A 13,444-nucleotide genomic window follows, 5' to 3' on the forward strand; every position below is an offset into this window, starting at 1 on the left:
AGGTCTCTCAGATTTAGAGGGTGCTTCTCGCAACAGTAATTTTGAGATCTCTTCATAGGTGTTCAATGGGATTTAGATCCAGACTCATTGCTGGCCACGTCAGAACTCTCTAGCGCTTTGTCTTCAACCATTTCTTGGTGCTTTTTGAGGTATGTTTGGAGTCATTGTCCTGCTGGAACACCCATGACCTTTGACACAGACCCAGCTTTCTGGCACTAGGGCCTACATTGCGGCCCAAAATTTTTTGATAGTCTCAGATTTCATGATTCCTTGCACACAGTCAAGCCACCCAGTGCCAGAGGCAGCAAAATAACCCCAAAACATCCTTGAACCTCCACCATGTTTGACTGTAGGTACTGTGTTCTTTTCTTTGTAGGCCTCATTCCATTTTCTGTAAACAGTAGAATGACCTGCTTTTCCAAAAAGCTCTACCTTAGTCTCATCTGTCCACAAAATGTTCTCCCTGAAGGATTGAGGCTTACTCAGGTACATTTTTGCAAACTCCAGTCTGGCTTTTTTATGTCTCTTTGTCAGCAGTGGGGTTCTCCTCGGTCTCCTGCCATAGCGCTTCATCTCATTCAGGTTACGACGTATGGTCCGAGCTGACACTTTTGCACGCTGAGTCTGCAGGACAGCCTGAATTTGTGTTGAAGGTGACAGAGGATGTTTATCCACCATTCCAACTATCCTGCGTTGCAATTTTTTGTCAATTTTTCTCTTCCATCTACATCCAGGGAGGTTAGCCACAGCTCCATGGGTTATAAACTTCTTGATTATATTACGCACAGTGGACAAAGGAATTTCAAGATCTGTGAAGATGGTCTTGCAACCTTGAGATTGTTCATATTTTTCCACAATTTTGCCTCTTGAGTCCTCAGACATTTCTGGGCTCTTCTTTCTCTTCTCAATGCTTGGTGTGACACACACAGGCACACAACATATAGGTTAAGTCAACTTTTATACATTCTACCTGGCTTCAGGTGTGATTTCTAGATTGCCAGCACCTCTTACATTTTTTTTGTGTTGTTCCAATGCGCATGAAGGAAATAAACATGTGTACATGTGTTTGTCCATGACTGTAACATGGCACCATATCATATAATAAAAGGATCATAATATGAAATACATAACATTACATTAGTAACTAGAAAAGCACTCGGAGAGCGCAGACCTCCACCATAAGCCCTATCTCCCAATAGTAAAGAATCCTTTAAAAAAATCCTGCATCCAGATGGTGATCTGGATCACTCCCAAAATCTAATCAGTTCTTCCTTATGCCATTTCTGACATTTCCTGAAAATTTCATCAAAATCCGTCCATAACTTTTTGAGTTATGTTGCTAACTAACAAACTAACAACCCCTGCCGATCACATAACCTCCTTGGCGGAGGTAAAAATAAAATACATAACAATCATTACAAATTATAACAAAACAGCACAACAAGGGGGCACAGATGGTCGACTGGTTTAAGGCGCTACACATGTACATGGGCGGCCCGGGTATGAATCCAGCTTGTGGCCTTTTTCACGTCTCTCCCCTCTCTCTTCTCTGTCTCCGAGTCTATCCACTGTCCTTCCTCTATCTAATAAAGGCATGAAAAGGCACAAAAATAAATCTTTGAAAAGAAAAAACGTAACAAAAGATAATATAACATGACATCCCATAATAAAAAAATATGACATGACATAAAATGCATAACAAATCGTTACGTGACATAAAATGGAATAACATAATATATCAACATTACATTACACAATGTAATATAACAAAATACAAAACCTACCATTACATGGTGTAACATAACATAACATAACATAACATGGACAGATATAACAACATAACACAATACAATATGATATAATTTACCATTATATTACATATTATAACATAGCTTAACATTACAGTACATTACATCTCAAAGTATAGCGTAACATAACCCAGTATTACATGGTATAACATAATAAAATCTCAACATGTAACATTAACTTTACATACTATAACATAACACAATGTGACAGCATAACGTAACAAAACATTAGATTACATAGTATAACGTAACATAACATACTATAAAACCAGAGCACAAGAGCCTAGCGTTACATAACGTAACATAACACATTATAACAAAACAACGTAACAGCATAACACATAACATCATAATATTTCACTACATTAAATTACATTGTATAGCATAACAGCACAACATAACAAAACAGCAATATAAAATTACATAACATATAACAACATCATAACATAACATTCACTGACATGAATAGATAGCATAACTGATCAATGATCACTAACAAAGTTTCACATTTGCATTAAAATCACAGATCAGTGTGTTCATCAGACCACTGTGAATGTCTCATATGTTGTTTAACATGTTAAAAACCTTTATATTTGTCTTTAGATATTTTTATATCAGATCATACTATTGATCCACATCACTGTGGTTATACTGTATGTTTTATTTGTAATTGATTATCAACTGGGTATGACTCAGCAGATGAGGCAGCCAATCAGAGCTCAGGACTCCTCAGAGTCTGTGTGTATAATTAATGAGTAGTTTAGTGAAAGATAAAACCTGATGAATTAAAGATCCCACCGTTTAATGTTTCCAAGACTTGGACCGATCCTTTAACACTCAGAAAACACTTCATGTCCGATCAATAATTAATCAATAATCAGGCTTATTATACACTCAGAAAATGCTTCATATAGGATGAATAATTAAATCAATGCTCATCAAATATCAGGCTCCTTAAACATTCAACAAAACACATCAGATATGATCAGTTAGTCTATTAATCAACAATTATCAACACTCACAAAATCCTGGATTAAACCAATCAATCAATAAACAATTAGGTATGTATAAAGAACAAAGCCAGTTAAAGCTATCATCTCAACCACCTAGCAAGCCTGCATGATGGATGGATGGATGGATGGATGTTATAGATAAATGGATGGATGTATTGATCTATAGCTCTCCTCTGACACATATCTAAACATCTTCAGGTTGCCTCTGTGTGATATAACCTTGGTTGCTTCCTTCGATGTCTCCTTGTTCTTGCTTCCTTTGGGTCGTCCTCTCGGTCTCTTTGGGACTGGCTCTCCACTGGGCTTCTAGATGGGGAAAGGATCGATCAATCAGTCAATCAATAGACATACCAGCATACCCACTGATGGATGGATTAAACTTCTAATGAAACTTAAATGTGCTTCAGGATCATCTATCTAACTGTATACATAATTTTATAATTTACATAACAAAGAATTAAACTGTTGACTTAGGAAACCAATAAACACCCAAAGGTGTGCAGTGTCATTCAATCATTAAACAACAATTTGATCTTGATTTTAAGTCTGTTCCTCTGAGATGATTATAGTAAAAATCTAAATATCTAAAGAGTCTAACAGCTCATCAGTGAGACTGACCCAGACTTGGTCAAACCCATAGACTAACCTGTAGTTTTCTGGGTCTCCCAGGTCTCTTCCTCCGCCCTGAGGTTCCTGTTGCCTCCTGCCTATCTTTGCTCTCCTCCTCTCCACCTGTACAGCTCATCTCTCCTGGTGATCAGAACTAACAGGAAACTGATGGACTCAGCTGATCACATGGAAACACAGCTCAGCAAGCGTGGATCATGAGAGAGCCAGCAGCCGGCAGACCTGGGTCGGACTGTAGCCAAGAGAGAGAACCAGCAGGGCTGTGACTACAACTTGACCTAACCCTGACTATGACCCTGACTCACAGCCTGCAGCAGGAGTGTCTGCAAGTTAACCCCTTAAAGCCTATTGTATCATATTTGATACATACTTTAATGATGCCTCTACGTAATCAACCAAAAATACCTAATGTATCAGATAAGATACAAAAAATATGTTAAATTCAATTGAAATTTGGATTTTTTTGGATTTCAGTAGAAAGTGAAATAAAAGTAAAAGAACTTTAAACCCATGTCAGGTTTTATGTCTTATGTTGTAGAGAGCTCTGTCTAAAGTAAGAAAGCTCCCCACTGTCTCCCTCTCCTCCACATGTTGCCAACTTATTTTTGCTATGCAGACAGTGTAACTCAGAAAAAACAGAGATCTTCACAAAACACATGACTTTAAATTTAATAACACCATGATTACAGATACAGCCTACAAAAACATTATCCATTATGTAACATGATCCTGTCGCTCTCAGCAGTACTCCAGTACATCAGGTGGCGCTGTTTCACCTCAGACGGTTGGACGCAGCAGCGGTAAAGAAGACTGAGCTGCTGACAGCTGGACCTTCATATTCTCTGTTCCACATTAATTTTTATTTAAGACTGTATCAGCTGAATTCACAGTAAAAGAAACATGAGCAGTGAGAAATATCCCCGATCATCGATCGAAGATGATTTTAACTACGGAACCAACGTGGCTACGGCCAGCCTCCAGATACGGATGGGTGAGTGAGCTAACTGTGGCTAACGTTAGCCTCAGTACAAAAACATGCTTCTGTATTAATATGGGAAGATAATATTATTGGGTTAGTACTATAATAGCTAATATGATCTATTTTAATGAGTTTTTAGTAGTATAGGTATTATGGCTGGTGTTAGCCTCTGTGCAAACAGATGCTACTTAATTATTATGGGTAAGATTAATGAGTCATTATTAGTATAGTTAATTTTTATAACTTTTTATTGTTATAAACTGTCTGGTGTTATCAACACCAGGCTTCAGCTCTGCTGTTTACCTTGGGTTTAATCTATAATTACACCTGTGCTCTACTTGCCCACGATATGATGACGTCACTGTCAGCTGATGATCCAGTGAACTGTGTCACAGGTGTGTTCCTAAATATCCGGGTGTTTTTATTGATGATCCACTGACTTTGAATTCATCTGTAGATGATCTCTGGTCATACCAGCGGTTAAATGGACAACACAGTCTGAAAGTTCATGTGTTTGCCAAAAATGTGAACTGATCAGGTTTAAAAACACATCTACCACACGAAAAAAAAAAAAGGTGTGTCTGGTGTACAAGGAACATTAGGCGGATAAAGAGCAAAGACAGATGTCTCACTGTTTGGATGATATGTGCCAAAGACTGATGTCCCAATGTTGGGACAATAAACAGACAATGACTGATGTCTCAACATTAGGATGATGAAGAGCCAACTGTCAATGTCTCACTCTTACAATGATAAATCACCAAAGGCTGATGTCTCTCTGTAAGGAGGATAAAGATGATCTTTAATCTCTCTTCTGCAGACTTTCTGAGAAAGGTGTACACCCTGCTGAGTCTGCAGATCATCCTGACCACGGCCACCTCCGCCATCTTCATGTTCTCTGACACAATAAAGGAGTTTGTCCACCACAGGTGAGCGTGCTCTCCTCAGCAGCAATCGTGATCCTTTTTCTATGTAAATCAGCCTCATGGTAAGAAGGGTCTCATTCACAAACAGCAGCCTTCAGTCTGATATTGTATCATCCTATCCACAAACAGTGGTGTTACCAGGCACATAACATATCAGACAACATTGTATCGTGTCTTTGTTCACAATTCACAAACAGTGTTGCAGGTTATAGCTGGGAATCATATTATACCGTGGCGCTAACGGCCATGTACATTTAAAGGGAAAAATGTCTGTCTACTAAGAGCTGAAGATAACTGTGGTGCAGTATTTCTCAGAGACATCACACTCAAACTTTTCAGTGATCAGGAAAACACTTGAACTTCAGCATGATCTTTTTTGTTCACTGGGGTCTTTCCTGTCCTCAGCCCCGCGGTGGTCTTGGTCTCAGCTATAGGCTCTCTGGTCCTCTTAGTGGCTCTGGCGGTCTACAGACACCAACATCCAGTCAACCTGTACCTGCTGCTGGCCTTTGTGAGTCTAATCCAGTATCTCTCAGCACGTTTACAGGCACAGTACAGTCTGATTTAATCTCAGCAGGTTTACATCCATGCGCAGTTTATCCCTAGTTCAAGCTCCATCAGGATATTTAACTGGACTGCTGTTTTGTCCCAGTACACAAGCTCTGTTTATCAACCATTAGCTTGTAGCTGTTTGCTTGTGATTCATCCTTACATTTGTTTTGGTTTTCAGACTCTCCTGGAGGCTGTCTCTGTGGCTACAACACGTATGTAACATTAAACTCACTTCCTGTTGCACCTTGCTAGCCTAGTATGGGTTGAAGGTCAAAGTGCTGGTATTTGTAATCTGATAATTTCATATTTAGTCATTATTCTGCATTCCATTTACCACTGAGGTCACATATCAGCGCTGGGAGTGACATTGCACCCAGGATGGCCACATTCCAGTCACTTTGAGCTATTAACTTGAGTTACTGAAGATGGTCCAAGTTTCTGAGTCTTAATTCAGAGTGTAGGGGGTGTTCTGGATTATGGATCTGACAGGAATGTCATAATCTCAGATGTCCATGATCAGGAACGTGACAATACTTTAAATTGTTTTCGGCAGACACCAGAGGGTGAAGTTTGGTACTCACTGTTATTATTTTAAATATATTTAGCATTTTTTCATACTTTTATTTTGATAGTGTCAGTCGTTTCGCTGCTGGGTCACATGTATAGGATAGGATAAGTGTGCACCAGGGGAGGTGAATGACTTTAACCAGAAACTCAAAACACAAAGACGCCACTACAGAAACAGAAGGACGTCAATTTGTTGGTAACAAATTTCTGTTGGTTGAATTAACACCAAATAAACGAGAGTTTTGGTTTGGATGTTTTTAATCCACTCTCCCTGTGTCTTAGTGGTCCATGTGGTAAAAGTTTGGTTTTTGTTTCTTTACTGATGAGAGCTAATTACCATTAAGTTATTGATTAAAAACCAACACAATACCCATCACTGGGTGTCTGTGTCTCTGGGTTAGTTTCTGTTGTATCAAATGTGTCACAGTGGTTCACTTTCTATAAAATCATATCAGAGTTTATTATTCTGGTGTCCTGACAGTTCTGATCTTTATCATAGTGTTCATTTTCTGTAGTCTAAGCTTTGTTCTCTCTCCGTTTTTTCCTCAGTGACGTTCTATGAGTACTCCATGGTTCTCCAGGCTCTATTCCTCACCTCTGCTGTGTTCGTTGGACTCACAGCATTCACCTTTCAGTCCAAGAGAGACTTCAGTAAGATGGGAGCAGGGTGAGTATGCCCTCAGCTGTCTGTTTCTGCTTTTACAGAGGCTGGTTGAATTCTAGACCAGTGGTTTTCAACTGGTGGGTTGGGACCCAAAAGTGGGTCACGGAGCAGGTTTCAGTGGGTCGTAAATAGGTGTCTCTAAAAAAAGGTGGCAAAGAGTCCTGAAGTCTTAAGTGGATATTCATCGATACATTTTATTTCGCCCTGTTGTACTGTGAAATTGGGTAAATTTGATTTTTCAGCATTTTAACCTATTTTCTCCTTTTCTTGCAGTGAATAAAGCTACTTTTCCCATGATAATGAAGTAATTTCCTAAGGTCTTTAGAGGCAAAAATGTACACATAATGATGAGAAAAGAGGATGTAAAACTTAAACATATTCAACATATTCAATTAACAAAACATGCATTGTTGAAAATGCATGTGTTGTTAATTTTTGGAAAGAGAGACTGGTGGGTCCTGAGGCTAGACCAGTTGAGAACCACTGCTCAAGACAGTTTGATTTATGAGTTAATGTTAAAGATCAGCTGACACTGTCCTGTCTGGGCTCTACCATGATTCTCTTATCAGTGAAAACTGTCTCATAGTTAGCCATCCTAACGGACTCTGATATTTGTTTCCAGCCTGTTCGCCTGTCTCTGGATCCTCATCATCTCAGGCTTCATGAGGGTAAGTTCGCCCACAATGACAAACACTGAATCAGAAATAAGGAGAGCTAGCTGTCAGGTCAAGATGAACTGCAGATGTGGAGCTACATAAAACATCAGAGAGGACAGAGATTACCTCAACCATGCCCACTTTAATCTAAAAGAGTTTTTATTTGGCAGTGGCAGCACCTAGCTTCTCCTGATGATGATTACAGTAATATTAATGCTGATGTTCTTTCTGTAGTTTTTCTTTGACAGCGACAGCATCGAGCTCCTCTTCAGCGGGTTCGGCGCTCTAGTGTTCTGTGGGTTCATTATCTACGACACTCACCTGTTGATGAAGCAGCTGTCCCCTGAGGAGCACGTGCTGGCCTCTATCAACCTCTACCTGGACATCGTTAACCTGTTCCTACACATTCTGAGAGTGCTCGACTCCATGAAGAAGCACTGAGAGGACCTGTAGGGGTGTAAGATGTCAATAAGGGAGTTCCTAAAGTTTACCTGGATCACAATTTATACCATGGTCAGAGTAATATGACATCAGGATAATTCACTTTCAGATCTCTCCATGAGCTGGAGGGACAACATGCCTCAGATTTGTGCCAAAATTAGAGTATATGTGAACTGAACGGAGCTGTCGTCCATGTTTTCACCTTTTGACATCCACCTGGTTAGCCGTTTGCTGACTTGATAGCACAGTCAGTGGGCCAGTAGTAACTAGCTGAAAGGGACCACCTAAGATAGCAGAGTCAGACCTGCTCCCATCAGTAAAAAGTTTCTATCTCTGTGTTACTGAGATGAGGACTGTAGTCAGGTTTAATATCAGGACCCTCGAACCCTAAGACTATTAATACTAGAGTCAGATAATTAAAATGCTGCAGGCTTATCTTTAAATATGTATGGCATAGAGGTTAAATATCATATTTTAGATCATTAACACAGGTTCACAGTGGTTTTTTATAGTCAGAGGTGTGTACAGGTAATCAATAATTTAACTTCAGTATACTTTTATACATTAAGAGGATCTACAGGTGAACGTGTTAGGATTAGGGCTCAAATCAATCATTCTGATTGGGTTAGGGTTACTGCTGTTGGCTCAGATCAATCATTCCTCTTACTGATTGTCTCTTTTGATGTTGAATGTTAAATCTTCATAAAGAAAGAGATGCTGTGTATTTAAATGAACTTAAAGAGCATGTGTGGGTTAATCCTGAGTGTGATTGGACGTATTTAATGGTGTGAATGTTGTGTACAGTTTTATTGATTTTATATGTGATTCTACTAATGATCAGTGCGGGATATTAGAAAGAAGATGATCAGAGGTTTATATTGTGTTGTTTCGCTTGTAATGATGTAACTAACAAGACTATTACGTCCTCTGCTGTTTTCAATATGTTAAAGATTCTGAATGGAGCTCTCACTCCTGTGGAAATAAAGATTTATTAAAGATTAACGTTTATACAATGTAGATTAAGACCGTTTTCCTTCTGTTACATATATATTTTCATGTTGCATAACACATGAATAATTATCAGCAGTAAAAACTCAAATCTCACCAAGTTTAAGGGTCAAATTTATAGGTAAAAATCATCCCATTACACTGATTTTAGTACTAGTTTCTCTGATGCGGGCAGATAAAAGGTTATGTAACATATTTTGAAGGGGGAAAAATGAATATCTTTTTGCTATTATAACAATGAGGAACTGATAATAATTTATGTAAATATAGTTATCATAACCACAATTATAATAGCACTTTTAATATTTGAAATAAGAAATCCAAAATCAAAAAACAAGCTTTTCCCAATTACTGTTAACCCTTGTGCCCTCCTCAAATTTACTACCCTTTGGACACCTTGAGGCAAAAATGTACATGTACAGAAAAATTGACTTTAAATCACCATACGTCAATATTTTTTCTTTTTTTTTTTTCATAAACCTCTTAACAAAAAAACTTCAGACTTGCACAAAACTAGCAAACATTCAATCATTTTCAAGGTTTTAACCCTTTAAATGCCAGTTTGATTATTTTAAATATTTTATTTTTTACTACTAAAAACATAAAAAGTGAATTATTTTTCATATAATGAATAGTAGAAAAGATGGGGCTTTGGGGCTGATAAGAGTCTTGGATGGGTCAAAGATTAGCAACAAAATGTATTTGATTTCATTTATATTTTTTATATAGTGCCAGCTTTAACATGTGGGAACCCTCTGGACACCTTGAGGCAAAAAATGCATACGTATAAAAAACTTCTATTAAATCACCATACATCATTATTTTTTTCTACTTTTTTTTCTAATCTCTTTAACAACTTCTGACTTACTCAAAACTACCAAACTTAAAATAAATTCTCAGAATTCTAACCCTTTTAATGCCAGTTTGATTATTTGAAATATTTCATTTTTACTGTACAAAAACACAAAAAGTGGATTATTTTCCATATAATAAATAGTAGAAATATGGGGCTTTGGTGCTAACAAGAGTCTTGGATGGGTCAAAAATTAGCAACAAAATTGATTTGATTGCATTAGTATTTTTTACGTAGTGCCAGATATACTCTCCGGATATCCTCGAGGCAAAAATTCCCCCATTGATTTCCATTAAAACCACATTTTTTAATCTCACTGTCATTGCAGTATGAAATCATGCATTCTTTAATGTCAGCATTTTAATGTGAAGAAATCCAGTGAAATTTGACATTTTTACTGTATTCCACTAGATTCAACTATTTACCCATTGTAGGCCCATGCATGTATTTTTGTATTTTTGCCTGTTATGGAGAGTTTTTATGTGTGTGAGTATGGGTGTGTGCAATGTGTTGGCAGCCGTATAAATACACACTGCCACATACCGTTCTTGATGTGAAGCACGGTCGGACTGGCTGTGACTCCTCTCTCCTGCCCCTTCTAGTTGTCCAAACTTAGCCCAACAAGTAAGGAAATTACATTATTTCTTTGTTGTAACAATGCTTCTTGGCAATAAATCTTATACCATTGGAAAGCCTGTTTATTTCCCTTTTAAATAGTGCCACATTTGTAAGGAACATTAATTTGTGGGATGAGCAGCAGAGCTGAGTATGAGGGTTGTGCCCGTGAAAAACTTGCCAAATCTTCTCTGCCAATGCCAAACAGCTTATTCTGCCATTGACTCTTGTTTGGTGGATTAGATGATTGAAGTTTGAAGAAACAAGACATATTGGCAATTTAACAATTTTTTCATTTAACAAACAAGAACCTCAGTAGTGTGTGGAAGAACCATACACAGCCACAACAGCCTGGCACCTCCTCCTCATGCTGGTCACCAGCCTGGTCACACTGCTGTGGGGTGGCATCCCATTCTTCAACCAGCATTTGTCGCAAGTCAGCCAACATGGTTGTATCGGTCACTCTAGCACGAACAGCACACCCAAGCTGATCCCACAAGTGTTCAATGGGGTTAAGATCAGGACTGCTGGCAGGCCATTCCATCCTCTCCACTCCCAAATTCTGGAGGTAGTCTCTGAAAGACCCTGCTCTGAGGAGGCGAGCGTTGTTGTCTTGGAGGATAGAGTTTGGTCCCAGACTGTGGAGATATGGGATTGCCACTGGTTTCAGAATCTCATCTCGATATCTCTATGCATTGAGATTGCCTCTAATGATGACAAGCCTTGTTTTTCCAGTGAGGGAGATGTTGCCCCACACCATCACACTGCCTCCACCAAAAGATGTTACTCTACCAGTGCAGCAATCAGCATAGCATTCTCCCTGTTTTCACACTTTGTCCCTATGATCCAACTGCCATAGGCAGAATCTGGACTCATCGCTGAACATAACGTTCCTCCACATGTTCAGGTTCCAGTGCACGTGTTGCCGACACCAGCGCAAAACGGGCCTGACAGTTTTGCGGAACACCAGCTTGAAGTTTCCCTATCACACGGGCCCTATCCAGAGCAGTCAAACGTGGCATGCCAATTCTTGGAGCAGACACCCACTGACCACTGTAGCAGGGCCCTAACTGGCAGCACCTGGGGGTACCAGAAGCTCAAAACAAGTCAATAGCAACAGCAAAATAAGCTGTTTGGCATTGGCAGAGAAGATTTGGCAAATTTTTCATGGGCGTAACCCACATACGCAGCTCTGCTGCTCATCCCACCAATGCATGTTCCTTACAAATGTGGCACCGTTTACAAGGGAAATAAACAGGCTCCAACGATATAAGATTTAATATCAAGAAGCATTGTTACAAGTAAATAATTTACCAAACACAAATTTCCCTACTTTTAGTGCTAAGTTTAGTTCAGACTTTTGAGAGTTTTCTTTCTGGCTGTGATGAGGAATGTGCGAAGTGATGGATGCAATGAAGATACAAATGATGAGATTGTTCTATAATTTCATTTATGAGTCAAAAAAGTGCTCACACGTTTTGAAAGTTTTGAATTATTTCTAATAATTCCTATTAATGTTAAATTTAGCGATTCCATTTAAACAATGAGAATTTTTTAACGGAGCATTTAATGACATTAAATATTAAATGTCTTTTTTAAAATTCTGATATTATACATTGTGCAAAGTGAAGATGAAATTTAAAATTGCAATTGAATATTTTATTTATGAGTCGAAAAATGCTCAAATATCTTGAAAATTAAAAAGCATTTCTATTATTGCCTTTTAAATTTTCAAATCAGACTTTTCTTTGCAAAATTGTGAGCACTAAACAAAAGAGCATTTTCTAAAAATTGTAAATTCTAGTAGGGTTAAAAAAACATTCAAATTGAAGATGAAAATTAATTGACAAATTAGGTAATTAAATGTTCTTTTCATTTTTGTGTCAAAAAATGTTATGTTACATGTTATAAAAATGAAAAAGCATTTCTAATAATACATTTTAGTTTTCAAAATAGCAGAGCATTTTCTGAAAATTAAAAATGAAATTACTTTTCTTTTTCAATTCAGTTATAGTAAGAAATTTGCATGTTGCACTGAATTTTAATTTTGTGAAGAAAAAAACATCCATTATTGGAAAATTTGAAAGAAATGTTATTATGTTTTCATTTTCAAAACAGACCTTTCATTAAATTTTGACCACAATAAACTTCCATACTGTGCAGCATCTGTTTAGCATAAACAGTTATTCTGTAGTAGCCCGTACCCACTTATATTTTTGTTATCATAGAGTATAACGACTCCAAAATGAAGAATATACACACTTCTAAAGAGCATATGAATTAGGAGTATACCCACTTCTACTGAAATTTACTGTAAAATGTAACATCTAGGGCTGTCTGCACTAATCACGATACGATTAGTGTCTATAATTTGTGCATTCATTTATTTAAAACGTTTTTTTTCTAAATTATCATGCGTTTATGGCCCCACAGGAGTGCTTTTTATTCAGAAAATCTCAAGTTCCCTCGTATACTTGTATATGCTTGTGAGGCGGTCTTGCCTCTGGCAATATGGCGGACACCTTTGACGTATCATCACATTAAATCTATGGACATTGACTCAGTTGTTAGAGTTGGTTGTCTCGCAGTTGGTAGGTTATGGGTTTATGGACAGCTCAGGCAGTCAAACGACGGTTGTGTCCTCTGGAAAGACGCTTTACTCCCATTTACTCCCACTGCTTCGTCACAGGCGTGTAAATGGGTATGGATGAGTATGTATGACCAGCATGCCTCAT

At 38.1% G+C, this 13,444-nt stretch overlaps 1 protein-coding gene across 1 annotated transcript; it reads left to right on the plus strand.

Annotated features, from left to right (window-relative positions):
- The first annotated feature begins 4,238 nt into the window (after positions 1–4,238).
- tmbim4 (transmembrane BAX inhibitor motif containing 4) lies at positions 4,239–9,353 on the plus strand. The gene is made up of 7 exons (XM_041780257.1): positions 4,239–4,439; positions 5,248–5,356; positions 5,759–5,864; positions 6,084–6,117; positions 7,022–7,139; positions 7,759–7,804; positions 8,027–9,353. The coding sequence occupies exons 1-7, from the start codon at positions 4,349–4,351 to the stop codon at positions 8,231–8,233; spliced, it is 711 nt and encodes a 236-aa protein (XP_041636191.1). The 5' UTR covers positions 4,239–4,348; the 3' UTR covers positions 8,234–9,353.
- Positions 9,354–13,444: the final 4,091 nt, after the last annotated feature.

Source organism: Cheilinus undulatus, linkage group 23 (assembly GCF_018320785.1).
Source record: "Cheilinus undulatus linkage group 23, ASM1832078v1, whole genome shotgun sequence".
NCBI classification, from domain to species: Eukaryota; Metazoa; Chordata; class Actinopteri; order Labriformes; family Labridae; genus Cheilinus; species Cheilinus undulatus.